Source organism: Panthera tigris, chromosome C2, assembly GCF_018350195.1.
Source record: "Panthera tigris isolate Pti1 chromosome C2, P.tigris_Pti1_mat1.1, whole genome shotgun sequence".
Taxonomy (NCBI): Eukaryota; Metazoa; Chordata; class Mammalia; order Carnivora; family Felidae; genus Panthera; species Panthera tigris.
In genome coordinates, this window is record NC_056668.1 from 40555758 (window position 1) to 40582857 (window position 27100).

Sequence of the window (27100 nt, forward strand, 5' to 3'; positions counted from 1 at the left end):
TCACTTTCTTTGGCATCTTGTGGATTTGTTGTACATACTAACTTGTTGGAGCTCTTGTTTAAATTCTCACATACGTCACAAAGTAAAGACTCCTAAAAATATAAATCTTGAATGAAATGATCATATTGGGTGGATCAGAGCCTATCTCCCAGGTATGATTAATTTTTTAAGGCAAACTATGTAGGGGAAGTATTTGCAATATTTGTGACAAAAGGTAGACATAATATATAAACAACCCTTACATTCAATAACAAACATATGAACACACTTATTGAACCATGGGTAAATAAAAGGACCAAGGACTTAACAAATAGAGAAATATAGGTAGTCAAAATTTAGCTGATATTTAAAATATGGATATTTAAATAAGTGGTCATGGGGTAGATGCCAGCAAAGAGAAAAATGTCTGAAATATTCTAGATCCAGAATTTGCAAAGTAAGTAAATGTCACTTATCTCTTACTGATGGGAATGTATTTTTGTTTTTACTTTTTACAAATTCACTGGAGGAAAATTTATCAAAATATTTTAAAGTCTTAACATATAAAATTTTATCATTAAAAAAGTAATCTAAAAGAAGCAGAGATGTACAAAAATATTGGCTGGAATAATGATCTTCAAAGCCTTGCTTTTAAATAGTAGAAATACAATGATGCACTTTTGGACATCAGTTAAAATTATATTTGAGAAGAATAGTTAAATATATACAAATATCTGTGGTATTTCACTAACCAAACAAAAAAGAAAATAAATACCTTATATTTGTGTAAAAATGAAGATACATAGAAACATTGGAATGATATACACACAATAACTCTGGATGGTGGGATTATGGATGATTTTTATTTTCTTGATCATATTCTTTTCTAAGTTTTCTATAATAAATATGTATTACCTTTATCCTCAGAATAAATAGTTTTCCTGAAATTGAAACAAAAAAAAAAAATCACAAGCATAAGAATTAATGGATTTTTACAAAGCATAGTATCTAAAACATATCTAGACTGGGCTGACTCAACTTTGCATACCAAGCCCATAATTCTTGAAGTTTTCCAGAACATGACGACAGAGAGGATAGACAATGTTGAATACAGCTGCATGGTGATGGATAGATTTCTGTAGAACTCATGGTAGAGTGGCTTACTGTCCACTCCACTAACAGTTCCATGTATTTGGGTGACAGCTTTTTAAAAAAATGTATTTATTTAAATTCAAGTCAGTTAACATACAGCGTAGTGTTGGTTTCAGGAGTAGAACCCAGTGATTCATCACTTATGTATAATGCTCATCCTAAAAAGTACCTTGATTTCAGGTAAAACATGGCAGAATTTTCTCAAAGCTCTTACTTTGAATAGAGAGTTGTAGAGCTCTTTGTGGAAATGGTAGCCCAGGAATTATATTTATTTTTCTGTGCATTAGAACATAGTCTTTCAGTATTACTTCTCCTCACAGGGAATGTAAATAGTATAGAGCCTACAAGATTGTCTAGCATGAAAGTAGCTCAAGTTTCTTTACTAAGAATCATTGAAACAGTCGTATTTTTAGTTTTCATGAAACTTCTCTTGGGGGAGAGACTTGTTTACAATCAGGAATATGTCTAGATGACTGTGCATGTATATGCAGGTATAACAGGGTTCAGAGAACATAGCCCTGGAGTATGAATCTGAGAGATTTCTTGTGGGTTTATATTTGGAAAAAGATGAGAACAGAATGTCTGAGCTCAAAGTAGAAATGTCAGGTACTAATGTCAAATACACATGTCAGGCTAGAGATAAGCCTTGGATTACAGAGATTTCTTCTGAAGTCTTCTGTATACCTGAACCAGTGTATCTTATGCAGAGGGCTCCCAAAAGAGGATTATCCTCTTTGAGCGATCAATCTTTGACTCTAGTGCTGAAGACTTGACTTCCAAGAAATTCTCTAAATTCAAATCTTCTGAGTTATAAAAATGATATAGGCCTAAGGATATTTTAGATGTTGAGAGTTTGGCAGACAGGAGACACCAAACAATTAAATAGATGAAAACAAATAATGCTAGGTTACTCTGGAGTAAAATTTTAAAAAAATAAACAATTATTGCATGCTTTATTAGCTCAATTTGAAATTGCTGGAATATTAATCTATATGTACACCAAGAATACTATTTATAAATGCCAAACCAATCTTTACCAATTTTTAAGGCATCTATGCATTTATATTTTTATTGTATGGGTTTTCTGGAGGCCTTTTTGATTTTTTTTAAACTTGGAGCATACACATATTTCTATTTTGATGGTTTATTGAGAACACAAAGCATTTACCTCATTGAATTGTCTTTGTTCAGAGGTCTTACATTTGAGATATTAAATGAGGTTGGTTTGTCGTCCTCTTTTTGTTTCATATACTTTTTTTTGCCTATCAATTTGCAATAATTTTGCTCCTAAATTCTCAGCTGAAGATGGGATTCCTGAGATTAGAAGTAGTGGTATTCCATTATATGAGGCTACTGTAAATTGTTGATTAATTCACCTGCTGAAGGACATTGGATAATTTTCAGTTTTGGACTTTTAAACTAAAGCTCAGTGAACATATTTCTACAGGTCTTTTTATGGATGTGTACTTTCTTTTCTCTTGGATAAATACTAGGAGTGGAATGGCTGGATGGTATGATACATGCAATACTTAGCTTTCTAAGAAATGGTTAAGCTATTTTCTAAACTTCTTGGGCTGTTTTATGTATATATGTATGTATGTGTGTATGTATGTATTTACTTATTTATTTATTTAATGTTTATTTATTTTTGAGAGAGTGGACACAAGCTGGAGAGGGGCAGAGAGAGGGGGAGACAGAGAATCTAGGATGTCAGCACAGAGCCTGATGCAGGGCTCGAACCCATGAATGGTGAGATCATGACCTGAGCTGAAGTCAAACACTTAACCGACTGAGCCACCCAGGTACCTCTTGGGCTATTTTAAATTCCCACCAGCAGTGTATCAGAGTTCCATTTCTTCCATATTCTTGTCAACACTTAGTAGTGAACTTAAAAAAAATTAGCAGCTCTAATAGGTATTTAGTTGTATCTCATGTGGTTTAAATTTGCATTTCCTAATGACTAATGATGTTGAGTATCTTTTCATGTGTTTATTTCCCATTCACATATCATCTTTGGAGAGCTGTCCAAATATCTTGCCCATTTTTTTTTTATTGGATCACTTGCTTTCTTTTTGTGTTTTGAGATTTCTCTGTATACTCTTGATAACATGTGCTTTGTCAGATATTTTTGCACATGTTTCCCTGCATTTTTAGCTTACCTGTTCATTTTCCCAAAGGGGCCTTATGAAGAGCAGAAGTTTTTAATTGTTGGTGGAGTTCAATTTATTCATTTGTTCTTTTATTCATTGTTTTTGGTGTCACATCTAAAAATCTGTACCCAATTCAAAGTCACAAAGGTTTTCTCCTATCTTTTCTTCTAGAATGTTTGTAAATTGAGGTTTTATGTTAGATCTGTAATCCCATTATGAATTTATTTTCATGTATAATTTGAGGTATGGGTCAAATTTCATATATATATGTGTGTGTGTGTGTGTATGTGTGTGTGTATATATATACACACACACATACACACATTTTGCAGATATAAATCCAATGATTACAGCATCATTTGGAAGGATACTTTTCCACTGAATTGCTTTTACACCTTCTAAAAAAATCATCTATCCATATATATGTGGGTGTATTTCTGAACTTCCTATTCATGTTCCATTGATCTGGTCTACCTTTATGCCCATAGAGACCATTTTGACTGTTGTTGCTTTTTTAAAAAAATTTTTAAATTTATTTTTGAGGAAGAGGGAGAGAGAGAGAGAGAAACAGAGTGTGAGTGGGGGAGGGGCAGACAGTGAAGGGGACACAGAATCCGAAGCAGGGTCCAGGCTCTGAGCTGTCAGCACAGAGCCCGATGTGGGGCTCAAACCCACAAACCGTGAGATCATGACCTGAGTGGAAGCCAGATACCCCACTGACTGAGCCACCCAGGCGCCCCAACTGTTGTTGCTTTTGAATAAGTTTTGAAGTCAGGTAATGTTGGCCTTCCAATTTTCTTCTTTTTCAAAGCTGTTTTGTCTATTCTAGCTGTTTTGCATTCTAACTCTTCACTCAGATTTTCCTAATGTTAACATCTTACATCACCATTGCACATTTATCAAAACAAAGACATTAACATTTGTACAATATTATTAATTGAACTATAGATTTTAATAGAATTTCACCATTTTTTCCATTAATGTCTTTTTACTGATCCAGGATCCAATCCAAGATACCACATTGCATTTAGTTATTATGTTTAGATTTTTTTCTAGTATGTAATAATTTCTCTATCTTACTCCCCTTTTTTTTCATGACTTTGACAGTTTTAAGGAGTATTGGTGAAATATCTTATAGAATTTTTCTTAATTTGGGCTTGTTTGATGTTTTCTTGTGATAAGATTGGGACCATGGATTTGGGGAAAGTGGATTATCTTTTTTATGTTGTTGGATTTGACTTGGTAAAAGTTTGGGATTTATGCATTTATCTCAATAACATACTAACATACGTATACAGTGTTTTGTTTTTGTTTTTTTTTTTTTTTAGTCTAGTAATGCTTTTGTTTGGTTTTGGTGTCAGGGTAGTACTTGACTCATAGGATGAGTTATGAAGAAAATTTTCCGTTTTAATTTTCTAGAAGAGTATGTACAGAATTGGAATTATTTCTTCCTTAAATGTTTGTTACAGTGCACCAATGAAGCCATCAGAGTCTGAAGTTTTCTTTGTGGGAAGGTTTTAAACTGAAATTCAATGTCTTTAATAAATATAGGGATCCTTAGTTTTAGAATTTATTTTTGAGTGAGTGTTGGCAGTTTGTGTCTTTCAAGAGTATGTTTCTTTCATCTGACTTGTCTAATATATTGGCATAATATTCATAGTATTACATTATTATTCTTTTCAATATTGTACAGTTGGTAGTAATATCACCTCTCATTCCTGGTATTTGTAACTTATTTCTCTCTCCTTTTTCCTTCCTGACATGTCTGACTAAATGTTTTCAGTTTTATTGAAATCAACCAGCTTTTGGTACCCTTGATTTTCTGGTTTCTATATTATTAATTTATCTTCTAATATTTTTTTTCTACTTAATTTTGGCTTAATATTCTTTTTTTCTCTTTGCTTAACAAGCAAGCTAATGTCCTTGGTTTGAAAACTTTCTTCTTTTCTAATATGGTTATTTAATGCTACAGACATATCCCCCTCATAAGTTCTGCTTTAGCAGCATCCTACACATTTTTATATAGCCTATTTTTATTTTAATTTATTGCAAAATAATTCTTAACTTCCTTTTTGAATTCTTTATCCCATGGGTTATTTAGAAATATATTCTTTTATACTAAATGTCTGGTTATTTTTTCATATATTTTTTGTTATTGATTATAATTACATTCATTGCCAAATTCAAGAACATATCATGTATGATTAAACCCATTTGAATTTATTGAAATTTGTTGTATGGTCTACAAAGTTTGGTGCATATTCCATGTGCACTTGAGAAGAATGTTTTGGAGTGAAATGTTCTATGAATATCAATTAGGTCTAGTTAATTGATAGTGTCTTTTCAAATCTTGAAATACAAAATCTTACTGATTTTCTGCTTATTTCTATCCATTAATGAAAAGGTTACTGAAATTTCCAATGGTAATTTTTCTATTTATTCGAAACATGTTTTGAAAAAGGAAGTAGAATGAAGGAGCACGGAGCATCTGTGCATTGGAAAAAGAATTGAAAGATACAAAAGAAGCAGATGCAGTAAACTGTTGGCTTTCTTTGATTACTAGGCATTTGTATTTCTTCTCTATAAAATTTTCAAGTAATTGCTCATTTTTGTAATAGGATATTTGTATTTTTATTGAATTATTAGAACAAATTATATATAAAGTGTCTATGGTCATCATATATCCTGTTAAGTGTTGACATTTAGAAAAATTCTTGATTCATATATACAGATTTAGTAAACTGATTTCATTGAACTTTCTGAATTTTAATATATTATCGATTCAGTCAGGTTTTCTTTATTCTAAATAGAATTTTTAATCATATAATATACATAGATAATATAATTTTCACCTTTTCAATAGTTAGATTTTTTCCTATTTTTTTTTCTTTATTACATTGGCTAGATCTTCCCAAATAATGTTAAAGTGTAATAGTGACTTCATGATTAATATGCTTGTCTATTATCAGCCTATAGTGGGACTAGCTCATAGTTCAATATCAACTGAATGATTTAATTGTGCTTTCAGATTGAAGTTTGTCTTCATTAAATAACTAGTTTTTTCTTAATAGCTTTACTGGGTTTTATGAGGAGGGGAGGTTGGATTTTATAAAGTGACTTTATGAGCATCTATTAGTATTTATTTTGAATTATGAACATGATGAATTATAATGTTTACTAATAAATCATTACATTGTATGAATAAGATCCAGTTGGTGATAGTTTATTGTTACTTTATTGTAATGTTAAATTAAATTTTTTATTCTATTTAGGAATTTTGCAAATTAGTGACATTTTATTTTTCTGTTTGAAATTTTTTGTCACAGTTTAATATTAGAATTATGTACAGCAGTTTCACAGAACAAACTTAGACTATTTCAGTATTTATTATATTCTGAAAAGGGTTATATAACACTATGTGAATCATTTCACTGAAAGTTTGAAAGAACACAACTGTAAAGACAATTTGGGCACAAAGACTATTTGTGGGTTAATTTTTTCTTAAGTGGTATTCATTTTCTTCCATAGTTACAGAAAAACACATTCTTTAAAATGAGAGTGCCATTTGCTGTGTTAGTGCTGTGAAGTGGAAAACATTCAGAAATGCTATTTTTCTCTGGTTTTTGTCTCAAATAGATTTTTGTTAGTTCCATTTGTTTTGAATTTCTTTATTCCTCTACATATGATAGCAGGATTTCCACATCACATTCTTCTACTTCTTTTTTTTTTTCAAGTTCTCATTACATCTGGGTGCCAGATCTTGGTTCATCCTTTAATGTTTCACCTTTCAGTGCAATTTTGTTTCAGATGTGTCTTTTCAAATTAGCATCAACTTATGTATTTTTTAACTTTTTATTGAAGTTAAGAAACATACAAAAATACACATAGTGTAAGTGTTAGAGCTCAATTATCACAAAATGAGTTCACCCATACAACCATCATCCAGGTCAAGAAACAGAATATTACCACCACCCTAGAAGTTTTGTTCTCTCCTAATCTGTACCTCTCCAAATGTATTAGCTTGGCTTTTAAGATCATAGTTAGTATGACCTTATTTTTTACTTTCATATGTAAAATTTTAAGGTATTTTTTGTGCATATTATTCTTTTCATTCAACATTTTGTAAGTGAAATTCATCCATGTAGTTGCATGGTGCTAGACTTTCTGCTAATTTTCATTGTTGTTTGGTATTTCATTGAATGAATATATCATATCTTATTTATATATTCTGCTACTGATTGACAGTTAATTCTAGTTTTGAGCTACTATGAATAATGTTAACTGAACATCCTATGGCATGTATTTTGGTGCAAATATTCATTCATGATATGCTTATTGGATTATACCTAGGTATGAAATATAATTGTGTGTGTGTGTGTGTGTGTGTGTGTGTGTGTGTGTGTATAAATACTAATTAATCTACATAGTTACAAATTCTTGACTTTGTCTGTTTTTATTTCATTTTATTTTACTTTAGTCCTAGTCTGATAATGTGTTGTAGTACCTCTCTGTGTTTTAAGTATGCACTTCACTGGTCTCCAATGAGGCTGAGCTTTAGCACTAGCGTTTGGATATCCTCATTTGTGAAGTGGTTGGCCATGTTTTTGACATGATTCAAACTGTATTTTTTTCTTAGCAACATGCAGAGGTTATCGTGTATGTAATATTCTATGATAATATCCATATCCTTATTTTTCAGATATTATGTATCGTAAATATTTTTCACATTCTTTGATTTGCGTTTACTCTTTCTAAATATGGTGTATTTTGATAATTGGGAGCTCTTAGTTTTAATTTATCAATTTTTAATAGTTACTGCTTTTTGTGTTCTGTTTAAGAAATCTTTGCATACCTCAAGGTCATGAAGTTGTTCTGTATTAAGAATTAGAAGCATGTTAGGGTGCCAAACAGCACACAGTGGAATGTACCATTTTCGCTGTCTTTAAAAAACTGGGTGTCAAATCACACCACACAAAATCCAGCAACCACAAATAACTTCAATTCAATGCTTATTACTCCTACAGATATAAGCAAAGCAAAGGAAATCCTCAGATGAGCAAGAGCTGTATTTCAATACCAAAAACTTCCTCTTGAGTGTCCGGAAGAAGAGATGGAAGAGAGTGAGTGAGGTCATGGAGGAAAGATATATAGAAGTTAATTTAGTAATAAATTTGTCTACACAAGATATGCCTGTTGTATAAACTGAAATAGTGGCTTTGGATAGGAAAAGGTAAATTAAGATGTGGAAGAGGTAAGATCAGCCAATATTAGTATGTAAATTGTTCTGGAGTGTGAAGCTGTCCAGGATAATTTCAAGGATTCTGAATTAGAAAACTAGTCTTTAGACACTGAGATAGAAGACATAGAAAAAGATTTCTCCAGAAGAAGAAGTAACTTTATTGAGTTTTATGTGTTTTGTGTTTGAACTGTCTTTGGGAATTTGGGGTAGAGAAGTCTGATTATTAGTTGAAAATATAGTTTTGAAGCTAAAGAGGAAACCAGCACTAGAGACAAAAGATTAGGAAGTCAATGGCATGTAAATAACATTGTTGGTACTTGGAGAATTCCACAAGGAATGACTCATGACTTGAAAACAAATGAATTATGATATCAACAAGACATATTTTAAAATAGATGTACATAAGATTAGAGTACATAAGATAAGAGTATATTAAAATAGATGTACATAAAATTAAGTGAAAAGACACCTTGATGTAGGGGAAAACCTTCTAGCAGTAATAGAATTGATAGTTAATTAATTGGATAAGGTGGCATATATGAAGAATAAATTTGTCCATCAGAAATTGGGTTGGTAAGTCATGGAAGCATAAGAAAGGATCATGAAACCAAAGTTGAACAGTTCCCATCTTCAAGGGCCTTAGGGCTAATGACTTTATTGGATGATCCTAAGGTCTGTTGCAATCACTGTCAGTTTTTTGTCATATCATGTGTCTTAGCCTTAAAACCTGAAGAACAAACCCTTGGCCATGAAAATGCACTAAAATAGTGTCATGTTCTATTATGTGTCATCTTTTAAAAAGCAACACATCTATCTTTTCTGAGCTTGCATCACTTTCGGCTAGCTATATATTTCTGTTTTTTTGTGAAGTTTCTATAGTTCATTTTTAAATAAAAACAACTAGTGTGATTGCATAGGAATAAAACAAAAAGGGAAGAGACCTGGTGATGAAACACTGAGCACTATATTGAGGTGAGAGGAAAAGAAAATAATTTAGTGAAGGCCTGGAGAGAAATGAGAGAATGAATGGAGATCACCAGAGTAAAAAAAATAATAAACATGAACAAAGACATTCGTTTTAAAAGGTAGTAGTCAATGGTTTCAAAAGATACATTGGTGAAAAATAAGAACAGTATGAAAGGTAAACTTTCAACTAGAATTATGGACTTTAGGAAATAAGCTAAAAGGTGATAACAACAGGTAATTGAATCTAAATTGAAAACCAACATTTCAGCACTTCGATTTCACTTTTCTCTAAGATTTTCTTATTTCATGCAACAAACTTATCATGGATTTTTTTTTTTTACTTAAGCCATCAATAAAAGAGTACCAGAAATGGCTATTACCTTTTATTTGAGCATCTATTATATCCTGGACAATGCTATTCATTTTGTATCTTATTTAGTCTTTAGCTCAGTAAATTAAATATCACATTTATTTTATGGATATACGAATGGGGTTTAGAAAGTTTAATTCAAAAGTTACACATAGAGTAGCTGACTTGGATTTAACATAAAGCCCAAGCTCTAGTCACTACAACAAATTGTTTGAGAAAACTAATATCCCTATCAGGATCTCTTCTTAACTCTCTTCACTATTTTATTAACAGGCATTATTTCCTCAAAAGAGAGAGAGAGAGAGAGAGAGAGAAAGCTCTAGGGAATGAAAGAGAAGATAGAGGAGAATCTCAAATGGTGATAATTTTTTCAACCTCATCTATACCTCAATTTTGAGACACTCTGTAATATTTGAGAATTAACAGAGAGGAAACAAGATAGAAGTAGGAAACTACCAAAGACTATTTGTTTAAAAATATTCTTTGTCCATGGAATCCAGCTAAAAGACTCAGTTACTAAAATATCCCACAAGCCAGCTGCTTTCAAAAAGACCTCTACCACTAGCACAAGATGGAGCCTTTGGCATATTATGATCAACAATTTGTGCCATTAGAATACTCTTACCAACCAGCCACAACCAATTCATTGACACATCAATACACAGGTGAAAAACTAAATCAACCCAATAAGCTGCCTGTAGTCAGAGTGCAATCCCATAGTAATCACCTTGCAGCACCTCCAGTTAACTCTAAGAAGTTGGTGCAGAGCTGCTCAGTATTGCCCTCTGCCAAGTCTCAGGACACAATTTCACAGGGTTTCTATAACAAGGCTCCAAAAGCACCATTATCCCAATCCAAACGTCAGGACACACCTGCACTAGACCCCCACCAGAGAACTTCACTGTGGCCTAATCAGAGAGCCTTGAGCTCACCTTTGATCCACCATAAATCCCAGGCAACACCTTCACTTGATCTTAATAAGACATCTTCATCACTGGAGTCCAGTCAAACAAACTTGAGCTCACGATTACCCCTCCCCAAACCTCAGACTACATCTTCCCGAGACTTTTGCTGGACATCACCTTCACAGAAGTCTAATCAAAGAGTCTCAAGTTCATCATTATTTCCCCCCAAACATCAAGAAACACCTTCCCTAGATGTCCTCTGGAAATCATCTTCTTTGGGACCTAATCAAAGAGTGCTTGGCACAGCATTACCACAGTCCAAGCCTCAGAAAACATCTTCATTGGATGGCCTTTGGACATCTTTATTAGAGCACAATCGAAGATCTTTGAGCTCACCATCACTCAACTCTACATCTCAAATACATGACTTGCTTCAGTCATCATGTTCATTGGAACCCAATCAAATGGCTCTGAGCTCACCATTATCTGACTCCAGACCTCAGACAACAGCTGCATTGAGCTCTAATTCCATTGTTCTGAGCTTACCATTGTCCCATTCAAAACCAAGGAAATCACCTTTAGCACATTCTGTCCACCAGACTAAGAGTTTGCCATTGTTCCCACCTAAATCTCAGACAGTGCTTACACTTAATCGGGACTTCAGGACCCTCAGCTCACCGGTTTGTCACTCCAAGTTTCAGAATACCTCTTCACCAAATGACAAATACAGGGCCACAGATTTATCTTCACCCCAGTATAAACCAAATGTCTCAGGTCAATCATTATCAAGCTCTAAACACTTTATCAGGAGCATAGCTGCTTCAACATTGGGCTCCCGATACCAGAATAAAGGCAGCTTTGATCTTTGTGCAAAGACAGCATCAAATAAAGAAATTTCATGGAGTTTAGATTATATTCATCCCTGCATTGTTAAAGGTGGAAGTGTCCCTGATGATGTTGTAAATAAAATTGTCAATTCTCTCTCCAAGACCAGAATCCAGAGGGATCTCTGTAGGCAGATTCTCTTTCGAAGAATGAGGGGAAGGCCAAATCCTCATCCTGGTCCCCGACTTTCATCAAATTATATGGTATGTTTAGCTTGTGCTTCCTGCATAAAATCTCAATGTAACCATCTTACGGGAAGGAAAGATCCTCATGGCGCAACGCTATTTGTCATCCCAACACCTGAGCTCAGTTCTGAGAGGGGAATAGAAGTGAAATTAGTTTTTCTCCTCTCCATACCAGAGACTTCTCCCTCATCTGGTCTTCCATCCTCAGTGAAAGAAAATCAGCCTGATGAAATCCCTGAAGACAAATCTGAAGGAATGGAAAAGATACAAATTCTCTCTACATCTGAACCTGATATCACCCAGGAGCTAAATAGGAAGGACAAAGGGCTGACAGCAGCCTCCGAAGACAGAGTTGTAAGCCAACAACCCCAGGCTATTGACTGGCTACTTTATGTGAAGAAAAGTAATAATTTTGAGCCGCAGTCCCTGCCTACATCCTCTTCATCCTCTACATCCTCCTCCTCCTCTTCATCATCTTCCTCCTCCTCTTCCTCTTCAACTGTGCCCTCTTTACCCCCTCCTTCCAAAGAGTCTACCACATCTACTCTCTCAGGTTGTGTGTTCACTAAGGTGCTTAGTTACCACCGATTGCCTCCAGGGGTCTCCTGGCTTGAGTTTATATGTAGTAAAAATCATCAGCCACTTACTGGGAAACCACAGCAAAACCAATCACCATCTCCCAGAACAAGGCCTATGTGGAATAGCACCACAGTAAAAGGGCCAAAGGGACCAAAGATGCTGTTCAAATTTTTTCAGACAAAGTTTCAAAATGAGAGAAATATTGATTAAATTAACTTTTGTTTCTTTGAAAGCAATTGACCTCTTAGTTCTTTGAAACTAGAGATTGATTTCTTATCATGCTTATTAAAATTCTTAGTAATAATTAAGTGTGATTGTATATTTTAGCTGACGAAGCACCTAGTTAAGGGGAACTAATACTCTTAAGTCTATTTTCTAGTTAAATAATAGACTGTGATCTCCTAGGAGACGAAACTGAATCCCAGGTTTTTAACCAAATGCCCGGCTTATAGTAGCCACTGTATAATCATTGTTACACGAATTAATCATAATTGGCCATAAACCAGAAAGACCTCATTTGTCTTGCCCTGAACAGTATCTAGCTTATTCTCCTTCCTCATAGAATATGCTAATGACAGTATCCGTGAGCCAATTCATGCTAATCTGTTTCCCTATCTCTAAAGAAAATTCAGATCATGTTCAATAGATAAGAATGTATATGGAGAGGAATGTTTTCTCTAGTTATGATAATCTCTTTCTAGTTATGTGTTCCTAGGGAAAATTCTTCTATGCTAAGATCCTACACTCTGAAATCCAGCGATCTGTTCAACCTTAGTTAACAAATCTCAGGAGAGAATAACTAACAGGTAGAAACAACTTTACCTATTGTCTGGGCCAATATTTAAATTATAGGTTCTAAAGCCTGTTCATCACTTCTATCTATACATCCAAAATGGGTTAATAAAAATGTTTTAAAAATGGTTTTGTGCCACTGGGTCTACTGGTAGTGGGGAGAAAAAGGAGGTGTCTTAACCTACTCACCTTAAGTGATCATCTCAATCCCCAGGGTCTAAATTTAGTATCATTTGCATGCACTAATGACTCACAATGCTGATCCACAAACATCTTTCTGACTGTATACTGGAAATTTCCAATTGGAACTTTGCACAGGCATCCCAAACTCAACATGACCCACCAGAATTTATTATCTTTACATTTACAGTTCGGGTCATTACATTTATAATCCTTTGCCCCCAGTGTTCCTATTTCAATGGGATAAACCACCATTCATCGCAGAATTATGTTTAACTCTTTTTCTCATTGCCTGTTCCTCTCTACGTCTATAAGTTCTATGGCCTTATTATTCCTACATTCCAGCATTGCCACTATCCTAGTGGTGGTCACAGCCATTTGTCACCAGGATTACTGCAATAACTCCTAAATATGCACTTCTAACTTTTGAACACAGTTGTAAGACACAGATGTGATAATGCCACTCCACTGCTTAGGGTCCTTTCATCATTGGCCAGTATTTTCTGGGGAAAGTCTAAATTTCTTTTATGATTGAACTAGTATGATTCAGCCATACTAATTGCTTTAAAATGCACAGAATGTACCAAGGCCTCTGTTTTTAAACTGATTTTTTTAAATCATTTAATTTATTTTCCATTATGTTAAGTTCTTCATCCCCTATTTCCTTCATTGCCCCACTCCCCTCCCCTCTGGTAACCATCAGTTTGTTCTCTATATTTAAGAGTCTTTTTCTTGGTTTGTCTCTGTCTCTTTTTTTTTTCTTTTGTTCTTTTTTTTTTTTTGTCTCTTAAATTCCACATATGAGTGAGATCATATGATATTTGACTCTCTCTGACTTATTTTGCTTAGCATTATACTGTCTAGCTCCATACATGTTGTTGCAAATGGCAAGATTTCAATCTTTCTTTTCATAGCTGAATAATATTTCATTATATATATCAACTCTTCTTTATTCATTCATCCATTGATGGACACCTTGGCTGCTTCCATAATTTTGCTATTGCAAATAATGCTCTAATAAACACAGATGTGCATATATTCCTTTGAATCAGTGTTTTTGTATTTTTTGGGTAAATACCCAGTAGTGAGATTACTAGATCACAGGGTAGTTCTATTTTTAATTTTTTGAGAAATGTACATACTGTTTTCTACAATGGTTGTGCCAGTTTACATTCCTACCAACAGTGCAGGAGGATTCCTTTTTCTCCACATCCTTGCCAACAATTGTTGTTTCTTGTGTTTTCTATTTTAGTCATTCTGACATATAAGGTGATATCTCATTGTAGTTTTGATTTGAAATTCTCTGCTGATGAGTAACATTTTCATGTGTCTGTTGGCCATTTACATGCCTTCTTTGGAGAAATTTCTATTCGTGTTTTCTGCTGAGTTTTCAATTGAATTATTTGCTTTTTGGGTTTTGAGTTGTATCAGTTCTTTATGTATTGTGGATATCAACCCTTTATCAGAAATGTCATTTGCAAATATCTTTTCCCATTCAGGAGGTTGCCTTTTAGTTTTGTTGATTGTTTTTTTGCTGTGCATAAACTTTTTATTTTGATATAGTCCCAACAGTTTATTTTGCTTTTATTTCCCTGGCCTCACATCCTACACTTTTAAAGAGAAAATTCTGCTGTTCAGAAAGATCTTCCCATACATGCAGTTTTATCCTACAGGGCTCTGTTTTGTCTTGACGTCTTCTGGAAAGCCTTTTCCTGATGCACTTACATAAGGGTTAGTTGGCTTCCCTATTATCATAAAACTGTGTTAGTTCTTTGTACTGCTCTTAACCACATCGTAAAGTAATTGTTTCTTATCTGTTTTCACTTACTATACTGAAAACTTCTTGTGCTATTATTTTTTTAACCTAGTCCTTGGCATAGAGTGCATGCCCTAAAATAGTGTTGATATTGAATTAATGCTTTTGAAAGTCTTCATCTTCTTTTAGTTCTTTGAAATAAGTAACATTTCATCAGTTTGCTTCTTTCCCATAAGTTTGAATTGTTCTTTGTACCTTTTATCTTGGTGAGAACATGTATAAAACTGTTATTGATGACAGCAGTCATCCTTGTCTTATTTCTTATGTTAACAGTGCTTCTTTCTAGTATTTCAGTATGAAATGTGATGCTGGCTGATGTATAGCTTATCAGTGATGATGAAGAAAAAGTTAATGTATGTGATAATGTGTTCATGGCCTTCACCATGATAGTACTTTAGAAAACACTTGACAGGTGTTTTATTCATCCTGAACTTCTCTTTTGATGACACACATCACTTTTGTCATTTCTTGTTTAATACTCTCTCCAGTATACTAAACTTCAGGAGTAGAGGTCCTGCGTTAATCTTGTTTACCACTAACTCTTCAGGGCTTAGTGGTACCTGGCACGTATTAAATACTCAATAAATATTTATGGAATTAAGTCAAACTAAGGAGCTCAACTGATTTTTATTTATTGATAGAATTTACATGTTTAATTTTCTGTCTCTTAGCTTGTTTTCTAAACTTTATACCTCATTGTAGTTTCTTTTCACTCTTTCCTTTTTTTTTTTTTGGACTTTGATTTAGTTGTTCTTAACTTTTCAGTGTATTGGCAGTTATTTATATTTTCTTAATTATGACAGTGCCTACTTTCAAAATTTTTTCAAAAGAAGTCTTTAGCCAGTGTTTTGTACTTTGAAAATAAAATTGCATCAAACTTATGGGGAAAATGCATAAGCAATGGTTATCCAACCGTATCTCTCTCCCAGATTGTATTGAGATACCAATAGAATTTTAAAATGAGGAAAAACATGTGTCATTCCAGAAGGGCCAAAAAATTTTTGCCAAATATTATATAGATGAGACCAGATTTTCAAAAGCCAGAAGGACTCAAAAATCACCACATTAAAAAAAAAAGATCATCTGAAAAGTAATAGAAAAAGTTTGCTCTCATTAATGCTTTTCTCCTTAAATTGAGAGGGATAGACATGAGAACACATCTTTTTTTTTTTTTAAGTTTATTTATTTAATTTGAGAGAGAGTGAGGGAGGGCAAAAAGAGCGAGAGAGAGAATCCTAGGCAGGCTCTGCACTGTCAGATGTGGGGCTCGAACTCACAAACTGTGAGATTATGACCTGAGCCGAAGTTGGATGCTTAACTGATGATGCCACCCAGGCGCCCCTTTGTAGCAATTCTGTATATGTGTATTCCACACATATGCTCTTTGGTTTAGCTTGATACTAAATGACCCTTGTGCTATCAATAAATGCTACTTGGTCATCATATGTTGTGATTATACCCTACCACATTCAGTTTTCTAAAACTGACTATCATTATACATCTATATTCAAAAGTAGAAATAAATGAGGACCAACCAAATGAGAACAAGTAAAGGCTATTTATTCAAAGCTTGTTATAGCGAGGGAGTCAGCCACCATTACTTGTATTTGGCAGAAATTTAAAAGCAGGCAGGATAATAGGAAAGTTTTATAGGAGAAAACAAGAGGATTCAGGTATGCCCTAAATGGAAACAGTTGGCATAGCAAAGCTGTGGGCAAACTTACTAGAAGAGGGTCATCCTACTTGGTTGGTATAGTGCACATTTGGCTTTCTCTGAGAGGTTCTAAGTTGGAAGTGGAAGCAGGGACAAAATTTAGTGAAGCTGTTACTTATTTCATCATGTCCTGGCCATTTTGGGTGAATGGTTTCAGGTATTATTGTTTGACTTCCTGCACCATTACTAGAGATGATGGTCTGACTTTCTACAAACCTAACATAGTAATAGAAGGGTGTGCTTCCTTGGATGGTTACTACAGATCATGAGTTGATTCTTGGGCTGCTAGTTGCAGGTTATAGGTTAGAGTTCATGTTTATACATGATCATTGTATATTCAGTCTATCAGCGTGATCTGTCTAACCTTTTCTTATACAGTCTTGATAGTTTTTTTATAGAATTATAAATTAATTGAATAGATTTTCCTATAGTTTCACTGTTTTAAACAATTTGTATCCCATATTTTTAAGGCAATAATTTTTTGTTTGGTCCTTCCACTACTCTTAGAAATTTCTGGATACATTTCTCGGTAATTCGTAATTTAGATTACTCTGATATTTAGGGGCACCTGGATGGCTCAGCTGGTTAAACCTTCGACCTCAGCTCATGTCATGATCTCAGGGCTCATGAGTTCAAACCTCATGTTGGGCTCTGTGCTGACAGCTCAGAGCTTGGAGCCTGCTTCAGATCTCTGTCTCCCTCTCTCTCTGCTGCTCCCCCCACTCACCCTCTGTCTCTCTCTAAAATAAATAAATGTTAAAAAAAATTTAAAAAATAGATTACTGATATTTGACATTTTTTGGATCAGTTTTTCTCTGCTTGGATTCTTAAGGAATTTTTGTTCGTCATTTTAATTTTAAAATGTTGCCAGCAAGTGCTTTTAGATATGCTTTTTCAATATGTACACATAAACTCTTTAAATCTGTCTTCTCTAACTTTGAAAATTGCTTTATGTAATCTGTTGTGTTATCTTTTTTGTGTGTGTGTGTGACCACTCATTAATTATATGTTGGATTTTTATTCTCTGTTTTTAGTATCTTTTATTTCATTGCACCATTATTTTTTTCTTCTCTGAGTTCTGGGATATTATTTTGAGTAGTTTTCACATCTGTTATTCTCTCTTATCATTTGTGTTCCTGACTGCTGTCTCTGGAATTTTAATTCTACTTTTGTATTTTTTTAGTTTCCTCCCATTAATTAAAAGAAAAAAAATCAGCATCACCAAGATATATTTCTCAGTGGCACTCAGTTTTTAGATTGATGTTTTTTTCTTTCATATGTTTTACAGGGTATTTACAGAACCATCTAGAAATCTTTTTTAATACTTTTGAACATGAAATATTTATATCAAGATTTATAGTTATTTGACATGTCTCAAAATTGAAATACATGAAAACCACTATTACAGGCATTTCTAGAACATCTCTTCCTTTCTCTGCACACTGTGTTGGAGAACCTAGCTGCCCAGGATCCGGCACATTTCTGACTCCACACTTTTTATTTTTCTATTTTTCTTTAATAAGAGAAGCTTTCTTCTTGCATGCTTCCGTTCTTATCATTCCTCCTCCAACGGTAGCTTTCTGTAGGTATATATGTGGTAGTAGATATGCTCTAGCCATATAAAATTATATCAAAATACATTAATGCAACATCTGTTTGTTTTTCTAGTTGATATATACTTTGGGTCTCAGAACTGGGACAAACTTAGAGGGGATTTATAAAGACTCTGCTTATCATCCTTTTATACATTCATTTACCAAGTATTCCTTTTAAGTGCCTGGGGAAAAGAATGTAAAGTAGCTTGCCTGAGATTCGTGACCCATTTTTCCTTCTTGGGGAAGGAGACCTCTTTCCAAGCCTGGGGAGAAAGTAAGTCAGGTGACTCAATCCTATCTCCTTATGTAATGGAATTTCCTTTAAGTAGATAAATGGCATTTGATATGAAGAATAGTCCTCATTTGTGGAATGTCTTTAGCAAAACTATCTGTGTTTAATCACTACTTACTGTAAATAATCTATGAAATTATAATGCAAGACTCACTAGAGAATGCCAAATAAGCTATACAATTTCCTGGATATAAGACAGTGATATTTTGTAACTTAAAATGCTCCTCACTGTGTACGGATTGTTGCTAGAGACAGTGGTTTGACTTCCTACAAGTCTGACATGTAGATATGGTACCTTAAAAAATGTCTCTTGCAAACCTCCTAGGTTATTCTATAACAGAGATAATATATTGGGGTGCAGAAAAGAAGAGCATAGGTACATTCTAGAATGTCCAAATTTTCTTTCTACTTTGTTTATGCCCTTGACAAAGTGTAGTTTGTAAATATTTGGGTAAACTTTGGTACTAGGCAAGGTCTCTGATAATTTGAAGCTGACCTAACAATCTGTCCTTTGTGTGAGCTCAAATGCTTATTACTAAGCTCTGAGTTGGGGCTGGTAAAGGAGCTGATGCAGCAAATCAGTTGATGTAAAGTGGTATGACATATCTTGAGATTAATTTCACAATAATATTAAAACTTTAATAACCATTTTTCCCTATAGCCTTCCAATGCACAGTAGCATGAAAGTAGCCATAGACAATATGTAAATAAATGGGTTCATCTGTGTTCCAATAAAACTTTATTAAAACGTGTAGCAGATCTTGGGGCGCCTAGGTGGCTCAGTCGGTTAAGCATCCGACTTCAGCTCAGGTCACGATCTCACGGTCCGTGAGTTCGAGCCCCGCGTGGGGCCCTGGGCTGATGCCTCAGAGCCTGGAGCCTGCTTCCCATTCTGTGCCTCCCTCTCTCTCTGCCCCTCCCCCATTCATGTGTCTCTCTCTGTCTCAAAAATAAATAAACGTTAAAAAAAAAATTTAAAACGTGTAGCAGATCAGATTTGGCCCCTGGTGCATCGTTTGCTGACTCCTGTTCTTGATAGGGTGGTTTGAGAAAGCTTTTCTGACAAGAGACATTTGTCTCTTAAGTAAAGACAGGATACATCATAAAGAAAACCGTTGATAGATTTTCCCCGTCCATTTACAATATGTGCAGTAGTAATAGTTTTTCAGCCTTAGTTTTGAGTGTTATTTGATCTTCAGTCGCTTTAAAGAAGATTTGAAAGGATAAACCAATAGGTTAAAGAAGGAATTTTTTTCTTAAGTATGCTACTCTTTAATTTATAAATGGTTATAAAATTCATTTTATTAACTTTTAAAATGACATTTTGCCTATTTTTAGCTTAACATGGATGAAGAAAATTAATCACTAAGGGAAAAGATGGAGAGTTGGGTGCCTGGGGGGTTCAAGAAAGGAAGAAGGGAGAACATTTCATGAGAGTGGAATGGAGCTGGGACCAGATTCTCCCTTTCCCTGTCTTTTCCTCCTTCGTGTGCTGCCTGCTAAGTTTTGAGTCTATGCCAGCTGGGTTGACGATCCTTCTTAAAAAATCAATATTCAAGTTACTGAATTTTATTGAAATAATAAAATTATTTTTTCCTCTTTCCTGTTTTTCTCTTTCCTGTCTTCTTTTTAGTATCCTCCCCTTCACCTTCTCCTCTTGCATCCTCTCTCTTCCTTTTCCTCTCCCTCATTCTTTTTCTCCTAATCTGAAACAAACCATGTAAATATTTTGTCAAATAGAGTCTTAAAAAAAAAGGGGGTGCCTGGGTCGGTTAAGCGTCCGACTTTGGCTCAGGTCATGATCTCGCGGTCCGTGAGTTTGAGCCCCGGGTCGGGCTCTGTGCTGACCACTCAGAGCCTGGAGCCTGTTTCAGATTCTGTGTCTCCCTCCCTCTCTGACCCTCCCCCATTCATGCTCTGTCTCTCTCTGTCTCAAAAATAGATAAACGTTAAAAAAAAAAAAAGGAAACGAAAAAACAAAGTTCTTTAAAGCTCTTTCATTGTCTTCTTCTGTTTTCCTCAATTTGTTTTCTGTTATAGTTTAATGTCAAATTGCATTGACTTCTCCAGTCCCTTCCCACCTACCACTGCTTCTTCCTCTGCCTATCCTCCAACGCCACAGAAAGAACTAGTGAATTGTTGAATTTCTTGTGCAAGAGACTGGATGTGGTTCTCACATTAACATACTATAGGATCATCAGCAAGTAATTTAGCCTCTATTAATCCCCTCTCATGCATCTATAAAGCAAAAGAGTTAAAGTTTCTGTTTCCTAGAATTCCTCTAAATTCTTGCATATAATATTCTTCAATACAAAATTATAGGTAAATCTAATCTAAACTGTTCCTCACTTAACCACTTAGTACCAGACTTCCTTTCATCACGTTTTTGTTCACAGGATTCCAAACACCTGTAATAATTATATAGTTACATTAATATGTAATTAATTGATTGTCACATCACATTAATTGATCCTGTGTATGTATAATAAGAGCCATGTAAGCCACCATTTATTTTTTTATATTATTTAAAATCATGAAATGTGAGATGCTGAAAAAATTAGAATGAAGGTGGAACTAGGCTCATTCTTTCATTCGTTGGCACAACATCGAGTGTCCATTTTATAGAAGTCATTTCCTAAGGAAATGACAACGTCTGGAACATCATCTAAACTCTCTGTGCTGTAAATTCTTTCCAGAAAAAGAAATAGAACTGTATTATGTCTCTGGTCTAAGTATGTGTTTCTCTCCACGTTGAAAAACTAAAATACCACTTTAACACTCAGGGATAAAGATCATGTATTCCACACTCTTGGTCCCAGACACTTCCAGATCCAGGCTCTGTCACTAACTGCACAGCTTTGGCAAGTTAGTCAATCACTGTGAAAACGTTCCCTCATCAAAGAGGGACGATATATGGTGAGCATCTGGCACACAGTAACCCTGAATGAACAGTATCATTCCTACCTTTATTCTTATTATCTTGAAATAATTCTCCTCTTTCTTCTTGCTTTCTTCCTCCCCCTCCTCCCCCTCCTCCTCTTCCTCCTCCTTTCTCCTCCTCCCCTTCCTCTTCCTCCTCCTCCTCTTTCTTCTTCTTTTCCTTCTCTTCTCCTTCCTCTTCTTCCCCTTCCCCCTCTCCTCCTCCTCCTCCTCCTCCTCCTCCTTCTGTTCCTTTTCCTCCTCCTCCTTCTCCTTCACATTTATGCATCCACTTTGTACTTTAATAATTATAGTTGGTAACAGAACTTAAGCATTTTTGATGCTTTAGGATAATAATGGCCTGAGAACCATTTTCAAAATATCAGTTACAGTACTCCTTAACAGTTCCTCTTTTGTCAATTAAATCTGTATTTCATTATAACCATTTCCACTCAGGTCAAGGCTGCTTGTTGTTCCTTGAGCAAAATCCAAACTCTTCAGCCTATCACTCTTCAGCCTTCCACTATTTTGTCCGTATGAATCTCTTTTTCATCACCTACTATTTTCACAATGTATTACAACCATAATGCATTTCAATTCCATGTAATCTTTTTCTCTTACAATTTCTCAAATATACTCAATATGTTCTGTCTCTTAGACCTTGCTCAATGCTCCTTGGGTCATTTAGAACATCCAAAATCCACACTCATCTATTTTAATATCCTATCCATTAGGTAAGCTCATCTCTGTTAACGATATATCAACACCCCTGCTTGCTCTGTGAACCACTTTTTCTTTCTTTGCTTTCCTATGCCTCTGGCATATGTTCTTTGATTACATTGATACATAGATCCTTTCAGTTTATTTCCAATTTCCAATTCATCCTTGAGATGCCAAATGCCTGAAAGTCTAAACCCTTTCAGCATATTTTCTTCATTCTTTTCTTTACATTGTATAGTATCTTGCCCCTAGTAAATGCCTTGATAATAAATATTTGAATAACTATTTGGTTCTAGATAGGAGGTATAGAGGGATGGGCATAGAGCTATTTTTGTGGCTTATAGAAAATGAGTTGCCTAAAGCTTTTTCCCACGGTGAGGAAATGGTGTGTCAGAATCCCATTCTGGGATTTGTGCCAGGCTTGCACTACAAAGTGAGAAGTGTTTGAAAAGGTAACACAGAAGTGTTAGAATCTTTCAGTAAAGAAGTGTTAATTGCAGTACTTTAGAGTATGAAAATGAATTAAAGTATGACTACTCCTTAGTCAAACAAAAAGTATAACATGTAATAGATATATGTAATACATTGGAAATGATTTTTTAAAGATTGAGACCATACCATATTATTCATAATAGAAAGAAGGCTATTGAAATCTGTAATATAAGTGGAATCATAGTATATGGTACTTGATGTTCTTATTAATTACTAAAATTTAAATCAGCCTTCATCTCTCTTAGCAGTTGCAATTTCTTTGAATGTCCATTAGAGAAAAAAATATTGTATTTAACTTTTCAATAATATTAATAATTATAATAATAGAACCTACTTGTTTGAGGGATTATATTTTGTATTTTCAAATTGATCCCATGTAAAATACTTAGATATATTTACTATAAATTTTATAATTCTGAGTAGATCATATCACTATCATGGACATGAAAAATCACCTAAAGAATTTCTAATTCTTTGGAGATTTAAAAAGATAACTAACATTATTATTGATTAGCACTCCCAATGTGCCATCTTCCCTAGAGCTCTGTAATATTCTTGTGAAATTTGAAGCATATTATGACCCCAAATGTACTGAAAGAGAAATGGAATCCAGAGAAGGGCTTAGTTTAATAATAAAGTTTACACAATGGTCAAGGAAATGTTTTTTCATCTGCCTAGAACTGCATGCACTCTTAGTGCCCATTAAGCCACATGTAGCTATGAACACTTGAAATGAGGTTTGTACCATACTTTAAAATTTAGACACTGAAGCAGTATAAAATGTTTTTAAAAATACACACAAAGTTATAGTTTTGGTAAGACTACATTTCCTTTATACTGGTGTAATATTGTAATGAGTTTACTTGAATATTTTATATGGGCAGCATGAGGTACAGTAATGCGTATGTAACTTACAATTGAATTCTTGTGAAAGTTTTGATTACAGTACAATTAAAACATTTTTAGTTTACAGGGGCACCTGGGTGGCTCAGTCGGCTAAGTGTCCAACTTGGGCTAAGGTCATGATCTCATGGTCTGTGAGTACGAGCCCAGCATCGGGCTCAGTGCTGACAGCTCGGAGCCTGGAGCCGGCTTCAGATTCTGTGTCTCTCTCTCTCAGTCTCTCTCTCTCTGTCTCTCTCTCTGTATGTACCACCCCCACTCACACTCTGTTTCTCTCTCTCTCTCAAAAATAAAACATTAAAAAAACTAAAAAAAACACTTTTTGTTTACAAATAAGTATGGGTCTATTTTAAATTTAAAATGAAAACGTACTACTGTCCAGAATGAAATGGAGTTGTGGAAGTTTGCACTATGTCTAAAATAATGGGACAAAAGAGAGTTGCAGGCTTGTCAAAAATTTATGATGAACAGCAATTGCGGTATGCTTCATGAGAGCAGCACAACAATTTATTTGTTAATTGTGTTAAAAATAATATAGAATATAACGGACAATTTTAGGAAACGTTTTCAGCAAGTACATTTTCTATCAACAGTCAAAAAAGTGTCAACACTATTAGTTGTCAGAACGTGGAGTTAAATGTCTAAGAAACATTTAAAAACTATTTTTAATAGTTGCTTTCTAAAGCAGTGTAGAATTTATTAAAAAAACAAATAAAAACATCCTGATGACTACCTTGGGAGGCACTAACGTAAGGTGAATTTAAAATATTGGCCATTAATATCAAGACTGGAAAGTGGAATTAATACCCTTTAAGTATTTTAACATTTTTGTAATTTTTAGAAGGAAAGTAAAGATGTTGTGATATATCCTTGGAGATATATGACATTAAAGTTTTATGGACAACTACAATAAGGATAGAACTGAGGATATTTCTTTCAAATAATTAAAAAGATAAATTGAGAGTACAGAAAATTTGTCAAATTTAAAGCAGTATGGGTAGGATTTTTAAAAATTGGTTTTTAAAAAGAAGAATAGTGAGAAAACAAAATAGGGTGATGAATCTAAATCCAAACATGGTAATGAAGAACAAGGTACATTAAATAAATATATTTGGCAATTCTAAATATAGTCAAATTGGAAATGAACAGTGTGGGTACTGTTTTCCAGTAATCTCCAGTAAGAAAATTAAAATGAAAAGAATCAATATTTCTTTATTTTTATTTATTCAGTTGGTTTTTATTTTTATTTATTCAGTTAGTTGTAAACTTACAAGTTTAAAAGTTTTAAACTTGTAAATTTGGCAGACTCTAACTTGGTTTGGATTTTTGCACAAAAGGAAAACCATTTTTATACACAGGGATACAAAAAATATTTGTTTCAGAAACTCCATTACCGAATTATGAGGAAAAACTCAAAATGACACAGTTCTAAAGTGAAATATCTTCAGTGAAGTCACCAAGTAACAACTCTTAGAATACAATACCTTTCTATCAATATCAAAAAGTACTTTTTCAGGGGTACCTGGGTGGTTTAGTAGATTGAGCATCAGACTTTGGCTCAGGTCATGATCTTGTGTTTCTGGGTTGGAGCTCTGCATTGGACTCTGTGCTGACAGCTCAGAGCCTGGAGCCTTCTTTGGATTCTATGTCTCCCTCTCTCTCTGCCCTTCCCATGCTCACATTCTGTCTCTCTCTTTCTGAAAAAGTAAAAAACGTCAAAAAAAAAGCACAACACACTTATTCAAAACTTGAAAAATTGCAAACAGTTTTCTTTAGACTGGGAGTCATGCATTATATGAGACACATGGTCCAATCTATGCTTGGGGTGGATTTTTCCTAAGAGGACATTGAAGTTGACGTAGAAAGGTCATTTAGTGGTGTAAAAAATAGTTCTTATAGCTTATTTTTCAAACTTTTCCTTTTGTTAAAGACAAAATTCAGCTAGATTACGGAAAAATTAATTTCTATGTGATGTATGGTTCTCCACCTATCTTAGGTCAAAATTCCATACTGATTGGAATTAAAACTGATGTTTCCTTTATTGTTTCATTCCACTCTGTAATATGTATTAAAAATGTCTGTGCCCAGTTTTTGAGACAATTATATTAAAAATATAATGTACACAGTTGTTAAAATCATTCAATATATGCATGCAATTACTATGAATCACAGCCTGTTTATGGAAGCTATTGAGAGAGAGAATGAATTCACTGATATTGTGTTCTTTGCCAATTCCCCTTGTTGAGTTGTGGACAAATGACTTAAAGATTACTGTATTGTTAATTCAAATTTTTCTTGAAACAAAAAAGGATGCTTGCCAAATATTCAATAAGACAAAAACGGCAGTGTGATTTACATATTTCGTTGATGTAACATTCCATATAAGCAAACAAAACTTGCAGCATCAAAGAAAAGCTTATTTGTATCTAGCTAAACAGGTACATGAATTTATGCTGAAATGAAAACTTCATAATACAAGTCAATAGTAATTATTGAACATTTCCAACACGAGCCAATATGCAGATTTTAATTGTAATTGACATTATGTAAATACTTCTCAAAATAAAAAAGAAAAATTTGAAGAACATGAATGCTGAATTGACCTAACAGTTAACAAATATATTTAACTTGGACAGACATAGTTTTGGAACCAGTATGCTTTTGCTCCAAAACGGAAAAAAATTATTCTACAAAGATGAACCAGTTTTATTAATTTAGATAAAAAGATCATTAATTTAGGTAAAAAGATTTCTAAAATAATTTTTAGAAATTGATTCAGTTATTTGAAACCATTGAACATCTGTTTAGGACAACTTGTGTATAAAAATGTATTTTTTTAAACTATACATTTAGCAACTTTAAACACAGATCAAATATATCTGATGGAAACTTATCATCCAAATGGAAACATGCTGTAAGGATAACATACACCAAATTTCATAGAAGATGGCACAAAAACTGTAAAATAATTCATTAATTGTATTTATATATATTTATATTTAAATATTTATTTATTTTGAGAGAGAGAGAGAGAGCGTGTGCATGCAAGTAGGGGAGGACAGAGAGGGAGAGAGAGAGAGAGAGAGAGAGAGAGAGAGAGAATCCCAAGCAGGCGCCATCCACACTGTCATCATAGAGCTTGAGGCAGGGTTGACCTCACTAATCATGAGATTATGATCTGAACTGAAATCAAGAGTCAGATGGTTAATCAACTGAGCCACCCAGGCACTCCAATAGTATCTATATTGATGACATGTTGAAACTATA

The 27100-nt window shown here is 34.1% G+C and overlaps 1 protein-coding gene across 7 annotated transcripts in view; it reads left to right on the forward strand.

The window, feature by feature from the left end:
* LOC122230492 (casein kinase 2 subunit alpha' interacting protein) overlaps positions 1-27100 on the forward strand; it is a 380723-nt gene that overhangs the window by 102253 nt on the left and 251370 nt on the right. For 3 of the 7 annotated variants that reach the window (XM_042956299.1, XM_042956301.1, XM_042956300.1), the window contains 2 exons: positions 8306-8401; positions 10130-13333. The exons of the other annotated variants lie outside the window; for them this stretch is intronic. In XM_042956299.1, the coding sequence (XP_042812233.1) occupies positions 10428-12620 (2193 nt within the window). In that variant the 5' untranslated portion in view covers positions 8306-8401; positions 10130-10427 and the 3' untranslated portion in view covers positions 12621-13333. Of the gene's footprint in view, positions 1-8305; positions 8402-10129; positions 13334-27100 lie in introns of those variants that run through there. 7 annotated transcript variants of the gene reach the window in all.